The sequence below is a fragment of the Zeus faber genome (genome assembly GCF_960531495.2).
Source record: "Zeus faber genome assembly, chromosome: 22".
Lineage (NCBI taxonomy): Eukaryota > Metazoa > Chordata > Actinopteri > Zeiformes > Zeidae > Zeus > Zeus faber.
The window spans coordinates 14,147,966-14,164,681 of record NC_137209.1 but is presented as its reverse complement, the minus strand read 5'-3'; the positions used below and the strand labels follow the sequence as shown (position 1 = coordinate 14,164,681).

The 16,716-nt window shown below is 43.3% G+C and overlaps 2 protein-coding genes across 2 annotated transcripts; one reads left to right on the top strand and one right to left on the bottom strand.

The window, feature by feature from the left end:
- Positions 1–79: 79 nt before the first annotated feature.
- cUnh11orf68 (chromosome Un C11orf68 homolog) lies at positions 80–3,939 on the bottom strand. Its single transcript, XM_080023645.1, has 2 exons — positions 3,706–3,939; positions 80–1,194 (listed from the first exon to the last, which is right to left on the bottom strand). The coding sequence occupies exon 2, from the start codon at positions 1,142–1,144 to the stop codon at positions 389–391; it is 756 nt and encodes a 251-aa protein (XP_079879771.1). The 5' UTR covers positions 1,145–1,194; positions 3,706–3,939; the 3' UTR covers positions 80–388.
- A 67-nt stretch (positions 3,940–4,006) lies between these two features.
- drap1 (DR1-associated protein 1 (negative cofactor 2 alpha)) lies at positions 4,007–16,336 on the top strand (the record flags this gene model as incomplete). Its single annotated transcript, XM_080023202.1, has 7 exons — positions 4,007–4,048; positions 5,202–5,274; positions 5,571–5,664; positions 6,532–6,657; positions 10,053–10,143; positions 10,243–10,331; positions 14,639–16,336. The coding sequence occupies 7 exons, from the start codon at positions 4,007–4,009 to the stop codon at positions 14,835–14,837; spliced, it is 714 nt and encodes a 237-aa protein (XP_079879328.1). The 3' UTR covers positions 14,838–16,336.
- Positions 16,337–16,716: the final 380 nt, after the last annotated feature.

Below are 16,716 nucleotides of genomic sequence, written 5' to 3'. Positions count from 1 at the left end.
GTCATGCACAAACCACAAAATTAAAGCCAAAAGAATTGCATACACAAGCAAAAAGGAAAACATTTCCAAGTTGCCGTGCATCTTTTGATTTTTGTCTAAATGAACATCCTCAGTTCTTTAATGTCAGTGCATGTTGAACAGAAGCCCAATATCCAAGCTCATCGATTGGTAAAAAAACAAAACAAACAAAAGAAAAGCGAATTTCAATTTGCCATACACAAACTCGTTCAATACTTTTACATGGTCAGAAAAATTTGAAAAATGGGAACGTGGGGTTTCTCGACCAAACACAAGAGACGTGAGAGCGATGTGACAAAACCACAATTCCCTTACAAAAAAATAATAATAATCCAACAATGGCACGATTTGGATTTGGAAGTGTTCCAAACTATGTCACGACTACGTTGGTGACTTTGTTTGTGATGTGCGATCGCCTCGGGACGCACTCCAGGTCAAACTTGCTCTCGTAAATAGTCGGGCAGAGCTTCCAGCGGTTGCCGCGGTAGATCCCCAGGTAGGTGTACACGTCCGGCTTGTAGAACAGCGGACACTTGACCCCCGTGGAGCGGATGACGGTGTCCAGCTCCATCACCTCGCTCTCGTCGGTGAAGTCCCGGTTGTAGACGCAGATGATCTGCTTGCCGTCCGTTTTGGGCTCGTAGGTGCTCACTTTGACCAGGGAGATCCGGCCCTCGAGGGCGGCCCTGGCCACGCACTCCCAGGCGCGCTCCAGCTTGAAACCCGGGTCCAAGCTCATCAGCCACTTCCCGGTGAGCACCCGGTGGTTCAGCGCCAGCTCCCTCACCGTCTGGAAGTTGACGGGCCGCCCGCTGGCAACCAGCTTGTCCCAGCTCTCCTGGAGGCCCGCGACGTCGCCGGTGGCGGGGCCGTGGTCGGGGCCCAGCACGGCGATCCACCCCACGGGGCCCCGGCCGCCCTCCTCGTCGCCGAGCCGGGACACCTGCGACGGCCTGTTGCTCTCCAGCCAGCCGTCAAACTCGGCCCTGGGGGTCCGCCGGGAGTCGAACACGATCCAGGGGTCCATGTCGGCGGCCATCGCCTCGGCGGCGTAGCTGTCGGCGGGGTAGGAGGTGGGGTCGGGCTTCTCTGCCGTGTCCCTGTCGGGTGCCCTTTCCTCCTCCATCGTGGCGCGAAGGCGGGGGACCTTGAAAGCCGTTGGCCGAGATTTTCCTCCTGTGGGAATCAAGTTGAAATAAAGGTTTCAATACCCAAACGGAATAGAATAGTCGGGCGTTATCTTCAAATGTGAAAAGCTCTTGACAGAAATCTCCCGTTATTAGCCATGAAATTATTTCACAGCTAACAGAATAAAAATAATTAGAAATAATTATTATATTTTGCCAATTTTTAGCTTCATTGTATACTGCCGTTTGTTATTTTTTAGGTTTATTGTAGATTGCCATTTTTTCTATTCAATACATTTTTAGGTTTATTGTATACTGTATTGCCAATTTTCTTTGTTACTTTTTGGTTCATTGTAAATTGCCACGGTTTTCTATTTCTTTTGTTACTTTTTAGATATATTGTATATTGTTATTTGTTTCTGTTTTTTTAGTTAACTTTTAGGTTTGTTTAGTGCCAATTTTGCATATTAGCATTGTTACATGTTGCCATGTTTTTTCTATTATTTTTTTCCTCATTACTTTGTTATTATTGCATATCGTTTTGATCTGAGCTACTGTAACACCGCCTTCCTTCCGCAGATGAATAAAGTAAAAGTATCTATGTTATATAGTATCTTCAGTATCTGTAGTCTCTATATTATATAGTATCTGTGGTAGTCAGGTTTGCCCAATAGGTCAATCGCAAAGGTAGTGCGGGTAGATCGCGCACTTGATTGAGATTTCGAGAGCTCTGTCCGGAGATAAAGGAGTTTCTCCTCGTCAGTAAAAATGCAGAATACAAGCAACTTAATGACGATCAGTGGCTGATGAACTTGGCATTTTTAACCGATCTGACCAACATGTCGAATGAGCTTAATTTAGCGCTGCAAGGAAAAGATAAAACCGTGGTCAACATGATCAGTTCAGTTAATGCCTTCAAATGACAAAATGCAACTCCTGTCCTCAAAGCTGCAGCGCCACGATTTGGGGAACTTTCAAAACCTGGCATCAGAGCTGGAGAGCCAAGGGAAGGCGTGTGCATAACTTGACAGTGGGCGCTACACAGAGCAGATTGAAAACTGTCTGTCACACTTTGACAAACGGTTTCAAGACTCTGCTTCACTCGAGCCCATCGCTACATTTATGTGCTGCCCATTTATGTGCTGCCCATTTAGGGAAGATGTTGAGGTTGATTTACTCGCATCAAAAATTACAACACTGGGATGTTGACACTACAGGCTGACAGTGAGCTGAAGTACAGGCCTCATGGACAGTTTTGGAACTTACTCACGGAGGAAAAGTACTCAAACATGAGGAAATGTGCTCCCTCCTTGACTGCATTATTCGACTCTACTTATTTATGTGAGTCAGCCTTTTCCCACATGAAGATTATTAAGTCCAAATAGCGTTCCACCATGACTGATTTGGAAGCTGCCTGAGGCTGGCTACCAGCAGCTACTGTCTGGACCATGCAACCCTGACCGACTCCATTCAGTGCAAGTCATCAGAGTAAGGTAGTGACCATGAATCTATTTTATTGTATTGTGCCGTAAAGACTCATGCAGTGATGCAAGGTACACCGACATATATTGTATATATAAATTATACTCAGTATCATCTTCTTCTTTCGGCTGCTCCTGGTAGTATACTCAGTATATATATAAATAAATATATTTAGTATTTTTTAATGCAGGTAGATCGTTTTGACCTGGTCATTTTAAAAGTAGCTTGCAAGCCAAAAAAGTGTGGGTACCCCTGATCTATATTATAAAGACTCGGTAGTATGTATATTATATAGTATCTGTAGTAGCTGTAGTATCTATATTGTATAGTATCTGTAGTAGCTGTAGTATCTTTATTGTATAGTATCTGTAGCATCTATATTATATAGTATTTGGAGTATCTATATGATCTAGTATCTGTAGCATCTGTAGTATCTATATTATATAGTATCTGTAGTATCCGTAGTATCTATATTATATCAAATCTGTAGTATCTATATTATATTATAAATAGTACTGTCCTATTTTACATTTATGTTTCCTCTTTACACCGAACACCAAAACAAATTCCTTGTACATGTAAACTTACTTGGCAATAAAGAAAATTCTGATTATATAGTATCTGTAGTATGGCGTATCTGTAATGAATGTAGTATCTGTACAGTATGTTGTATCTGTAGTGTCTGTATTGTATGTAGAATCTGTAGTATCCGTAGTGTCTGCAGTGTATGTAGTATATGTAGTATGTGTAGCAGCTGCTGGGTTCTGGTGGTGTTAGCCTCCTAGCATCACAGGCTGCTGCCGTTCATGCCTTTTCCTCCGGAGTGACCCAACGGCATCAATTACTCAACGGGTTTTCATCTCGGCCAGAACGTACAACACACGCACTTCAAATACTTTGTTTGTGTCCCTGTCCGGGCGGAGCAAGCGAAGGTGTCGGTGTCGAAGGACCCTGCAAATCAACTCCGCCGACGCGTCTATTGTCGTCAGCGCGCCCGCTCCACGCCGAAACGCGCGCTCGCCGAAATGACCGTCGGACGCCGAAAAGCAGGAGCCGTCGGTCAAAAGCGCCGACTTACCCCGCGGCGACGAGCCGTCTTCGGCGCTGAACCCGGCTCGGCCCCGCCAACAGAAGAGGCCCAGGCGCCGTGGTCACCCGCGGTGCTGGCGGAACCCATTGACCCGGCGGAACCAAAGTCAGCCGGCCGGCGGGGCGGGGGGGAAAGCTGACGGCCACGTACCCGCGCGCTAACGAGCTAGCCAGGTAGCTAGCCGCCGCTATCTGACGTGCGCGCCGCGGCAGCTGCTTTCCGAAGGACACGTCCCGGTTTTTTTTTTTTTTTTTTTTTTTTCAAAGTCAGCGCCCCGCGTCACGGAGTCATGCCCAGCAAGAAGAAGAAATACAACGCCCGGTTCCCGCCGGTAAGTCCCGCAGCCCCGTGCCGTCGTTGCGATTTGTAGCCGACCGTGCGCTAGCCGGCTAACCTGGCTTGCTAGCGACGCACCGTGAGTGTTGCTCGGCCTGTCCAGTTGTTTAAGATGGAAGGATAATAGAGCGACACGCGTGAGGAGACTTAAATTGCGGTGTTATAGCAGCTCACGTCAACATAATGGGCGACAATAATAATAATAATAATAATTAAAAAAAAAAAAGGCGTAAGAACAGTAAATAGCAAAGGAAACGGGAGGCGTAAAATAAACGTAAACATTAGCACAAAAGAGCAAAATAATGGGCAATCCACAATGAGGTAAAAGGTAGAGAAATTGGCAATGGACAGAAAACAAACAAACAAACAACCCCAAAACATTCGCAATATTCAACAAACCTAATAAATAACAATGTCCAGCTATCAACAAACCACACTATTAAAAAAAAATAAAAATAAAATAAAATTGTTCAAGTTTGCATCGAAATATCAAATCAAATCTGGTGCTCACAGTGGTGGAAAACAACACGGCGATAATAATAATAATAATAATAATAATAATAATAACAACAGTGATGATGATGATGACAACGATATTAACAAGCTAACTTAGAAGTCAACGTTGAGTCTTGTGTCACAAAAGGCTGAGTTGTGATCGCGAAGCATGTGTTTGTGACTGCGTTGCAACGGACTGATTGGTTTCCCAGCCAAAGCGCAGTCATTCAGGTATGCAGAGAGTCGAACCGGTGGTGTTTTTTAGGAAGGCGGGTCCGGTTAGGGGGGGGGGGGGGGACAGGGCTGTCATGGTCACGATATTAAAGTTGATGATTAATTGTCCATTGCTATCAGCTCATTTTATCTGACAGATAAGACTGGTGATAATGCACGTCTACCTATGGCAACGACCCTTTATTGACATTGACAAAAAAACAACAACAACATGCCGGTCGATTTGATCGGTGGATGGAAACAGACTTAGTTCCGCAGCGTTTCCAACATTGGCTCGAAATCCCCCTTCGACTTGGGTGGGAACGTGCGACTGTGGAATTGCGATTACGTGTGTGAGCGCTCCAGGTGAGTGTGCGGCCAGTCGATAAACACACACACACACACACCGCACCTCATCTTAACCTGTTTTTCCATTGCAGGCGAGGATTAAGAAGATTATGCAGACTGATGAAGAAATAGGAAAAGTGGCCGCGGCCGTGCCTGTAATAATATGTATCCTTTTTCGGGGGGCATCGCACTTTGTTGCACTATGTATTAGTTCGTTCATTGTTGAATATAATTTGTACATCACCCTTGAATCCATTCATTCTTCTTCCAAGTCACAAGTGGGTTATTTATATTTGGAGGCTGGTATGTTCAGTGAAAGGGAATGAATGCAATGGTTTTGATGTCATTTGGTCCGTTATCATTCTATTTGACTCATACAGTTTCTACGATTGTGATTTATTATTGTGAACAAGGTGTGAATATAGCCTGATGCTCCTTAATTTCACCAATTTGCACGTCAGCGAGAGCCCTAGAGCTTTTCTTGGAATCGCTGCTCACCAAAGCCTGTCAAGTCACCCAGTCTCGGAATGCAAAGACAATGACGACATCGCACCTGTAAGTGTGTGTGTGTGTGTGTGTGTGTGTGTGTGTGTGTGTGTGAAATTAAATGCTGCGTTATTGGGCTCCAGAAGAACTTGACCAGTGCTCAATGGATGACGTGAATTATCTGTAAATTCATTAAGTTCCCTGTCCTTATCACGTGTCATTCCTCATGATTTGGTATTGAAACTAATCCTACAACCATACAGTCGTTAACAGCGTTCGTTAACATCAAATCAAGCCTATTTGTAATCGTGACAACCCTCTGAACAACCGCAATAAACGCAATCGGGTAACGACAAAATCAAGGCCGTCAAAACTGAGCCGTCGATAAAAGACTTTTACCGAGAATCAACCTATTAAACGTGTCGTCATGGTAGCAGCAAAAGTAAAAACAAGTCTTTTTTTTGTGCTGCTAAGTCCTGGTTGTATGTTAAAGGAAACACAGAGCTCGACAGTAACGGTAGCGACTGTCGCTATCCACGCGTCGAGTCACTGGCTGTTTTAGCCTTCGGCAGACCGTGTTGTCGATAACTTATATTGACGAATTCTTCTTTACCTTTGCAAGGCTTCACCTGGAGATATTTTGTATATTACATCATAACCATTAGGAGTACCCTGTAACCTTAACCTGTTAAATATTTCATTATCATATAATTTCCGTGATGATTTTGACAGCTCTTGTGTTTGTGAGTGTTCAAATCGTGTGTGTGTGTGTGTGTGTGTGTGTGTGTGTGTGTGTGTGTGTGTGTGTGTGTGTGTGTGTGTGTGTGTGTGTGTGTGTGTGTGTGTGTGTGTGTGTGTGTGTGTGTGTGTGTGTGTGTGTGTGTGTGTGTGTGCGTGTGTGTGTGTGTGTGTGTGTGCGCATGCCCGCGCGCGCAGAAAACAGTGTATAGAGCTGGAGCAGCAGTTTGACTTCCTGAAGGATCTGGTTGCCACGGTGCCAGACATGCAGGGTGAAGGGGAGGAGAATCATACGGAGGGCGGAGGTGACAAAGTTCCCCGCAGGTACACACATGCTGCTAACTGTTTTTTTTAATGACTATTCTATTTGTTAACAATGTTGCCAAAACGTTGCATCGATGAAAAGCTCCACAAAGCAGGAGTTTGTGTAAAAAAATAAATAATGTGAAAGTCAAGAGGTTATTTGTCACATACACATCTGCAGTGAAATGTCATGACACCTGGTGGTTACGCACAATAAGCTCTAAAAATACTAAAATGTGCGTAACCGACACGAGGCGCTCACGCAGGCGGCCGCAAGGGGCGGCGCCACAATCGCGATTCTGGATTCTATAATTATATATATGACTATATGATCATATATACTGTATTTATGCAATCTTACATGGGGGTATGTTGGAGTCGAGCTGACTGTCTGTGCTTTTTCTGGCTCATCCGAAGCCGCCTCAGCAGAGTAGACTGTGGGACTCTTAACAGCAGTAATACTAGAGCAATACAAGGTCCACCTCTTATCACAAGAGGCGGGCTGAATTAAAAATAAATAAAAAATGGGAATCTCCGAACATTTCTCACTGTTGTGTCGTGGCTCAGCGTTTTCCGGTTCTTAAAATCCCATTCGAACTTGTATGCTTTTATATTGTAATATTCTAATATATTCTAATTTTTAAATGTTTTTAAATTCTCAAATTTTGTACTATGGGGGGGGGGTGCGCATCGTTCCGCAGCTCCGATCAGAGACATCTTTTCTCCAAACAGAGCAAATAAAAACTCTCGATGTTTCATTGACTCTGTTTCCTGCTGCTGCTCTGCTGCGGAACAGATCTCTTCTGAAAAAATTCCCACCGCGTTCTCACGGCTCAGTGGCAAGTGCCCCGCGATTTAATCAAAGGAACCCCGTGGATTTAACTTGGAATTGACAACCGTTTCAGATAGGTCCACATTAATATGTATCTAATACTATGTCGTCCAACTCATTAAATCATACAAACGTGTGTGTGTGTGTGTGTGTGTGTGTGTGTGTGTGTGTGTGTGTGTGTGTGTGTGTGTGTGTGTGTGTGTGTGTGTGTGTGTGTGTTCGCTCGACAGTAGCAGTTGCCCTCGGCAACCACTGAATCATTTGCAATTGTGTGTCCTCTGGTTTCCCCCTTTGGCAACCACTGAATCATTTGCCATTTTTTGGCCCCTGGTTGCCCGCTTTGGCAAGCACTTTTTAACATGAAAAAATGTGGACGGCAAAACTTGTCAATTATATCACTAATGAAACACATTTGCTGCATTAGTGATATTTAAATATTGCTAACACAAGAACTCTTTTGGACGTGCGGGCTGTTGCACTCTGTTCACGTTTTAATGCCTTTTTCATCACCTGTCACATGAAAACATAGTCAGAAAAAGTAAAATCGTGCGTCCTGCTCATAGATCAATTATAAAATCCTGTCGCACCACGGAGTGTCTCTCCTGCCGGGCTGCTGGCAGAGCTGTCATCCCAAGATCCAGTCACAGTGGACGGCAGTGGAGGTTATTACAGCCAGGGATGCAAACAACTTGCTGTCCGGGCCAATGTTGTTTTTTTTGTTTTTAGTTTTTTTTTTTTGGACTTAATTGTGTGAATCATCCAAACTGATCCGAACGGGGGGTGGCAAACCATTTTAGCCTTTTTTTGTTTTTTTTTAATCCGTACGGTTTCAGTATCTTTATATTTAAGAAAGAAAAAAAAAAGTTACAAGGTGTTAAAAGTGTTTATAGTAGTCCTCCATGAATAACTAGTGTTAACACTGTGGGTTTGACTGTGGGTACGGTAGTGGGTAATTGGCCCAGGTGACCAGGGGGGAGGTTACCGGCGGAGAGTTTTCCGACTGGAAACCTTGATTTATTGCACTCTCTACAAAACATTTCTATGTTATTATATCTGGTGTTTATATTGAAAAGGCTTGTGTAGCCACGCACCGTTGGGAAAAAAAAAAATATATATATATATATTGACCTCTCGCTTCAAAGTAGCTCCAACACTGGATTTAATAGGAAGCTTGTGCTTACGGCACGCCGTGCTGCACCAACGCGTCCCGTGGACTTCTACCGCAATACAGCGGTTCAAGTGTGTGTATTGAACCGTAGGGGGTGTACCGAACGGTTCGATAACATACCGTGTATTTTGGATTTATTATTGATTATTTTGTTCAATGTGTAAGTGTTATGTTGCGTGTAAAAAATAAATAAGCAAATAAATTATATATATATATATATATATATATATATATATATATATAATATTTTCCGCAGTGGAAAAGAGGTATCAGAGAATTCGAGTGGAGTTTTATTTTATTTTTTTATTTCTCCTCCGGACAGTGGTTCTCCAGTTTCCAACTCATGTGTCGGTTTTTCCTGCGGTTTTATTTCTGTTTATTTATTGTTTGTGTCCTTCTTGTATGAAACTAAATTTTTTTTAAACACAACTTATTTAAGGGACTATCCCATTCAAAAAAAACAACCCTATGTGTCCCCACTGTCCTGCTCCGTGTCACGCATGTCTCATTGCTTTCAGTTGCTATGGGACGCAATTTAATTTAATTCATGTTTTGTGTAAATACTTTACTTGTTAATAACAAATGCTACACTTCTTTAACGGGGAGACCGCTTCTGCTGCATCACATTATGTTCTGTGCGCGAGATAGAATTGTAAATTGGCAATCGCTGCCCCCCAGCCATCGCCCATTTGAATTTTGCACGATCGGCCAAGCCTACATCCCTGTACATTTAACTAAAGCTAAAAACTAAAACGAGGTGTCAAAAAAAAAAACATTTGGTTAAAACTACATAGAAAAAGCAGGGGGTTTTTTTTCTAGTGAATTTAGTCAAATTTGTCAACATATAGTCGTTGCAATACAGTAACCAGTTCTTATCTTATCCTACGGATAACATTAATAATGAGCATGACTCAGACCTCATGTGGTGTAGAGCTACTTTTAAATGGAAAGATAAAGATTAGAATTTACCATAGTTGACAATGAGGGGACCGACAGGACTGTTGAGATTCTTACTGTCTGTGTGTATATATCTGTATATACTGTACACGTGGGTGGAAAAGAGAGACAGACAGGCTGTGACCAGAGGAGTGTTGGCACAGCTCTTGTCTGTCTTACCTTCCCCTCTCAAGATTGATGTGTGTCGGATAAAACACAAACTACAAATAATTTTGGTTCGGTTACTATGATAAAGCTTTTAAACATTATTATTTTTTTTATCACATTTTCATTCTTAAGCTGACGTTTAACCGCATAGTATCTTAATTACTCAAAATATAAGGTGGCTAAAAATGAAAATGGCAACCATATTTTCAGCCTGGTGGCCAGCCTGGCAACCACTTTTAAAAGTAAGTTTTTGAGCCCTGGTGTGCGCACGCAACCATGTCATGATGTCTGTTACGTCTGGCTTCCTTCAAGGGGTCGGAAACCAGGCTCTGGCCGCAAGAACGGAGGCGCCAGCTCCAAGGGCAAAGACAAAAAGCTGTCGGGAACCGAGTCGGAGCAAGAGGTGCGTATCTCGACGCAAACGTAAGGCGCCAAGAGGTCGGGAGCAATGAGCCGCCCGGCCCTTTCGTTTACCGCCGCTGTTCTGCTGTCATGGCAACAGGAGGACTCGGACGACAGCGAGACGGACGGGGACGAGGAGGACGGTTCTCGCTCAAGCACAAACCAGCAACCGGCCTCCAGGTTCCAAAGGTGAGGACGCGCGCATCAGCGGAACCACTCGGTGCCTCTAGGGGACGGACACACACACACACACACACACACACACACACTCTCTCTCTCTCTCTCTCTCTCTCTCTCTCTCTTTCAGACTGCAGTAACGGAGTTAAAGCACATTTTAAAGGACTTCATGTGAAACAAATTTAATACATTTTCAATGTGATATTAAATACAGGTACCCCTCACTTAACGACCAAGTTCCGTTCCGAGGACCAGGTAGTTAAGCAAATTGGTTGATAAGCGAGGACCCGTGTTATTTCACGGTAAGAAGGCGTGGCCACACTGAACACTAGTGTAGTGAATACTGACACACTGCGGGAATGAGACTGGGACCGGTGATGAGATGTATATAGTATATACAGTGGTGTATATACTGTAGTGTATAGAGTATATAAAGGATGATGCGCGATTAGACGCTTGACGCCGAGACGCCGTGGTATTGTACGCAGCGTACAATACAGACTGGTCAGAGAGCTGGTCCAGTCGTTAAACAGGTCGTTAAGTGAGGAGGACCTATAATTCACATGTAATATAATCCAATATAACCTAATAAGTTAGGGATATTTGGCTTTCGGGTGAAATTTATGGAAAATGTAAAAAGTTTACGCGACAGTGATATTATATCATGAAAGTAGGGCATTTAAGTAGAAGCATGCAATGGTGATTTCCTCATCTCAAACAATTTATTGAAACAAAAGCCAACAACAGTGGTGGGTTTACCACAACAAAAAATGTCAGTGTCTCAATAACTTGTCATGTGCCCTTGAGCATCAATTACAGCTTGACAACCACGTCTCATGCTGCTCACAAGTCGACTTATTGTCTGCTGAGGCTTGGCCCCCCACTCTTCTTGAAGGGTGGTCCTCAGGTCATTGAGCTTCTGGGGTACAGAGTTACGAGCCTCTACACGGCGACTCAGCTGTTCCCTAATGATGCCACCTCCATGAGCTGGAGCATTGTCGTCCATGAAGATGAAATGAGGCCTGTGTTGTTCATGCAGGGGCACAATGACTGGATTAATGATGTCATTCAGGTAGTATGGGCTTGTCACTGTACCATTCACAAAGTGTAGGGCAGTTCTGTATTGACTAGACACAACTGCCCACACTAACACCACCACCAAAGGCTCGTTTGGTGACAACAGTGGCTGATGTATAGCGCTCTCCTTGACGTCTCCAACATCGTTGGCGGCCATCATTTCTGATCAACGTGAATCGACTTTCATCAGAGAACAGCACTGAGGCCACTGGTCCCTTGTCCAGCGTAAATGCTCCCTGGCCCGTGCAAGACGATGATGGCTGTGCCTGGTGGTGTGGTCAGGTACCCTTGCAGGTCGTCTTCCGCAGGGCACTGTTCACAATGAAGCGCTCATCAGTGTGGGATGTGGCCAAAGGACGTCCACTTCTATGCCTTTCTGTGACTCTTCCTGTCTCTGTATCTCTGTTGCAACCTGCTGATGACTCTCTATGACACTCTAAGCTCAGTGGCCACTTCCCTCTGAGAACATCAGAGGGAAGTGGACATGTGGAAGAACATTGAAGCCTCGGTACTGTTGATCAATTGTAAGGTGTCGTCTTGGTCTCATGATGTCAAAATGTGAACAGCATGATGGAGAGGACTGTTTAAATACTAATTCTAATTGAACCAGGAAATGTATTGGTCGATTCATGGATCAAACACCTGTTGTGAATTTTCCGTTCAGCTCCTTGTTAGAGAACAGCAAGTTGTGCAAAAAGTACTGAAACATTGAACAGTTGGACATGTGCATTCAAAGGTTTAGAGAAGGTCAAATTAAGTTCACCTGTAAAGGTTATAGTGCATTTTAGGTTCATCCTGAAATTTCACCCGAAAGCCGAATATCCCTTACTTTTTGTGTGTGTGTGTGTGTGTGTGTGTGTGTGTGTGTGTGTGTGTGTGTGTGTGTGTGTGTGTGTGTGTGTGTGTGTGTGTGTGTGTGTGTGTGTGTGTGTGTGTGTGTGTGTGTACGTACAGTGGGGCAAAAAAGTATTTAGTCAGCCACCAATTGTGCAAGTTCTCCCACTTAAAAAGATGAGAGAGGCCTGTAATTTTCATCATAGGTACACTTCGACTATGAGAGACAGAATGGGGGGAAAGAATCCAGGAAATCACATTGTCTGATTTTTAATGAATATATATATATATATATATATATATATATATATATATATATATATATATATATATATATATATATATATATATATATACACACACACACACACACACGTTCATGCTTGGTCGGTGTAGCAGGGAGAGTCGGGGCGAGATGAGGGACACAAGAGGGCGGGGGAAGCGATAATGGAAAAATGGCTTAAATTTAGGAAGGATCAAATTCAAGCTCTTCAAGCACCTTTTACGGTATATTTTGTGGTTTGGAGATCTGGGGTCATCGGTTTTTTACATTTATTTATATGTTTTTTTTTTTTTTCATCATTAAACAGCGGTAAAAAAATAAATAATAATTATGTACATTTTAAAAAGAGTAATGTTGGAATCGGTAGCATTGCGAGACCTTATTTAGTAGGTAACCCTTAAAATATAATGTAGTTCACGACACAATTCTAAGGTAATCCACCATCGCTGGGAGCCTGACATTGTGTTATTATAGATGTAATATTATATAGATAATCATCATAACATATGACCTAATAATGGTAGTTATTCATTTCAATGATACCCTTTTCAGAGTCAAATAACCAATATTTCTCAGGTTCCTTTCACCACTGTTGATTTATTGGCTAGGCCTAATAAATTGCAAATTCATGTAAAACAAGGGAGTTGATTCTAAAGTCTCCTTGAATACATCCTATATATGCCATTTGTGCTGTTAATTTATTTTAAAAATAAATAAAAAATGAAATAAAATGTAAAACATGTCTAAATGCAGTATCTGTGAAGAAGGGTCGTTCTGTGGGGAATTGCTTTACTCTAGACTATAAATATGAATCATCTGAATGCCTGTCAGCCAGTGTGCTTGGTCCTTCAGTTCTCAATATTAATATTATATAATTTAGTCAATATTAAAACCATATATAATTTGTGTATTTCCAAACTTAAAATATTGTTAAGCCATATTTTGTGTGACAACAAATGATTTTGATTTAAAGTTGATGGTCCCCAGACCCTTCTGATGGGAATACTGATAATCAACTGTGGCAGATTACATCACACCAGAACTAAACAATATTGTTTAATTGATGGAGAGATTTTAAAATTTTCTTTAAATATTAAGATCATGATCAACAGAAGCTCCTTTATTCCGGCGCCGCCAGTTGTCGGGAACCTTGTGTAAGTGATGTCTTTCGCACATCAGGAAATCGAGCAGTGCAATGCGTAAAGAGAAGTTACAACAATTAAACTATAGGCCTGGCTCTAACCCCGCTATCCCGATTCCATCCCATAGTTAAGATCACACAAGAACGTCCCATTCCCAAACCCACTGACAGAGGTTTGTGGGGGAATTATTTGACAAAAAAGTTAGCGAAGCTCAAAGACGGTACCGCTTTGAACGACCGTTGGTGCAATATTTGAACGTTCACATATCAACTGAAACACTTTCATTATCACAGAAAAGAGTTCTGTAATGAGGCAGAGTGAGGTGTGTGGCTGCAACCACGGGAAATCGATAAAGGAAATTCTTCTAGGAACTTGGCATTGTCCAGAACACTTATTCAAATCATGTGCAAATCTATTTTTGTAATGTAAGCGACCAAGCCCCTTTTTCCAACTACGCGCTGCATTAACTGCACTCTGATTGTCAGTTTTTGAGTGAAGAATGGGGAGGGCCAACCCCTCTCGCTCCCTTTCTCACCCTGTTTGGCTCCTTGGTGCAGTGAGCGTTGGGGTTTATGAGGTGGGCGCGGTCCCTATACTGTACACAAAAACAAACCGATAGGAAAAACAAGTTTGGAACAGCGTAACGTGCCAGGAATCGACGCGGCAATTAATCCGGGGTTAGCGGAAAAACCTGCAAAGGTGGGAAATCCGGGCCCAGAAAGTAAATTCCGCCCTGGGATTTATGGCCAACCAGGTGGATTATCAGCTGCCATGGCTGGAGCAAAAACCGGGGAGGACTTTTGCTTTCTACACCGGGAATTTTCCACTGACAGAAAGGGCTGGGGAAACTCAGCCCTGGAGCAGCACGACGCGCCGGCAAGGAACCAGCAGAGGCGAACAGAGGCGCCCGTTTAGATTTCACCGGAGTGTCTTAGCACGCACCCAAGCTTACCCTGACCTAACCCCACCCCTTGTGTCCTCAGCTCAGAAGCTCCGCCCCACTACCTGCACATGGGCAGCATGGGCGCCATGGCCCCAGCGCAGGCGACGGGGGGCGTGGCCTTGCCGCTGGGCTCCTTCGCCCCGCACCCCTCCATGCTGGGCGCCACGCCGCCGGCCGCCGCCGCCCCGCACAAAGACGACGAGGAGGACGAGGACGACGATGAGGACTATGACTCTTAGCTCCCGCCGCACACACAGTCCCCCCCCACACACGCACACACACACACACACATACACACACACACTCTTTTACCTTTCATTTTCCCTTCTTTAGTTGTTCTTATCGCGGCTCTTTTTTAAAAAGGGGCGAGAACGCCTCTTTCACTGCAGCCCACCGACAACTCCCACGGCCGTGGCTAAAACGACGCAGCGCCCGCTTACAGGAGTCAACCGGTTGTATAGTATTGTTTTAATTTCTCATTTTTAAAACCAACAAAGTTCTTATTTTATTGTAGAAGTGGAAAAAAAAAAAGATCCAGGGTGTTTTTTTTATTTTTTATTTTTATTTAATTTTATTTTTTTTGTGTTTTTTTTTTTAAGAAGTCGGTTCTTCTATAACATTTTGACTTTTACATGCCAAGCCACCTCCTCCTCCACTCCTCAGACAGGATAGATTTGATTTTCGGGAGTTTTTATTTGACTTATGTTTTGTATTTTTGTTTGGTTTTTTTTGGGCACTTTGCTTAGGTCTCGTCTTTCTCAGTTTTTCTGTATATTAGACATTAGACGTCGACACAAACATATCACTCCTTGTGACTCAAACCCTCAGGTTGGTTGGAAAAAAAACAAACAAAAAAAAAAAAGAGAAGGATCGTAGTTAAAGCCTTATAACCTTTGATACCGTAGACGCGAAGGCGACTGCTGAGGACCGACATTAGGGGCAAAAAGTTCGACTCATAAGTATTTGCAAAGTGATGAGCGATCGTCTTAAGGGAAAGTAATACGAGGTCAGTGTCTCGCGAATGAAGTGTTAGGAGGCTCCATCGCAACTTGCTGCTGGTCTGGTCGTCCTGTCACATGAATTAGGAAGCAGGTGTGTGTTGCGTTTTTACTGTAGGATGGTTTCTCTGTGGCTTTCTTCAGCTTATGAAAAGAAAAAAAATAATAATTTTTTTCATTTTAATTCCCATTTTTACGAGGACTGAACCCTTCATAGACTCCTCTCCCCGCCCCCCTGCCCCCCCGAAAACGAAATCCAACGACATTGGCATGCTGATTATTCAGATTTCATGTTTCTGTATTTTTTACATTTTTGGAAATGTCAGCTATCGCTCATGCTTTCTACAGAACGACAGGTTGTGTCATATCTCCGTGCGTAGAACGACCTACCCGCACTTGGAAACCCAGACGTCTCGTGCTTGGGGGCGGAAAAACACCTGTGACTTCTCAAAACCACCGCTTTGGTTTTAAAAGATTTCTCCTTTCACCTTCTTCGCCATCTTCCAATTCCCACCTTTTTTTCTTTTTTTTTATTAGTTTCTAGCCTTTCAACCGCATTGGGTCACCCGCCCTTTTTACTTTTTTGAATAAATTCCTCCGTTGTATTCGTTGTTGATCTTTTTTGTCTTTTTAGATCGTTTTTAAATTGAATCCATGGAGATAGTGCTTCCATTTCCGCGACTGTCTCGACACAAGATGTTATGATATAAAGCAGTGGGAAATTGACGCTGTATTGTAAAACTTTTAACATTCTTTTTATTTTGTATGGGTGAAATAAAGTTTGGGTTTCAATTAAGATACAACTTCGTCAACAGCTTGACAGCTTGTTTTTTTTTTTTTTGTTTATTTATTCGCTTATCTCCCGTCGCTGCCTTCGCCCACTGATACCGATGACCTCTTCGGACACACGTGCCCGCGCTAGTATCAAATGAACATGAACCACGGCGGAGGTGGTGTGTGTGTGTGTGACTTGAAAAAAAAAATTATAATAATAATAGTCATAAGGGCAAGGCAGCTTCTGCCATTTGTCTCCTTGAAGGCAGAAGATCAGATCGGTGTAAGACGGTGCAGACGTGCCGCGTGGGAGAGCCTCTCCTCACAGAGAGACGATTGTTCCGAG

Excerpts from the sequence above, each read along its gene's own strand:
- cUnh11orf68 (XM_080023645.1), bottom strand. The coding sequence starts at position 1,144 with ATGGAGGAGGAAAGGGCACCCGACAGGGACACGGCAGAGAAGCCCGAC.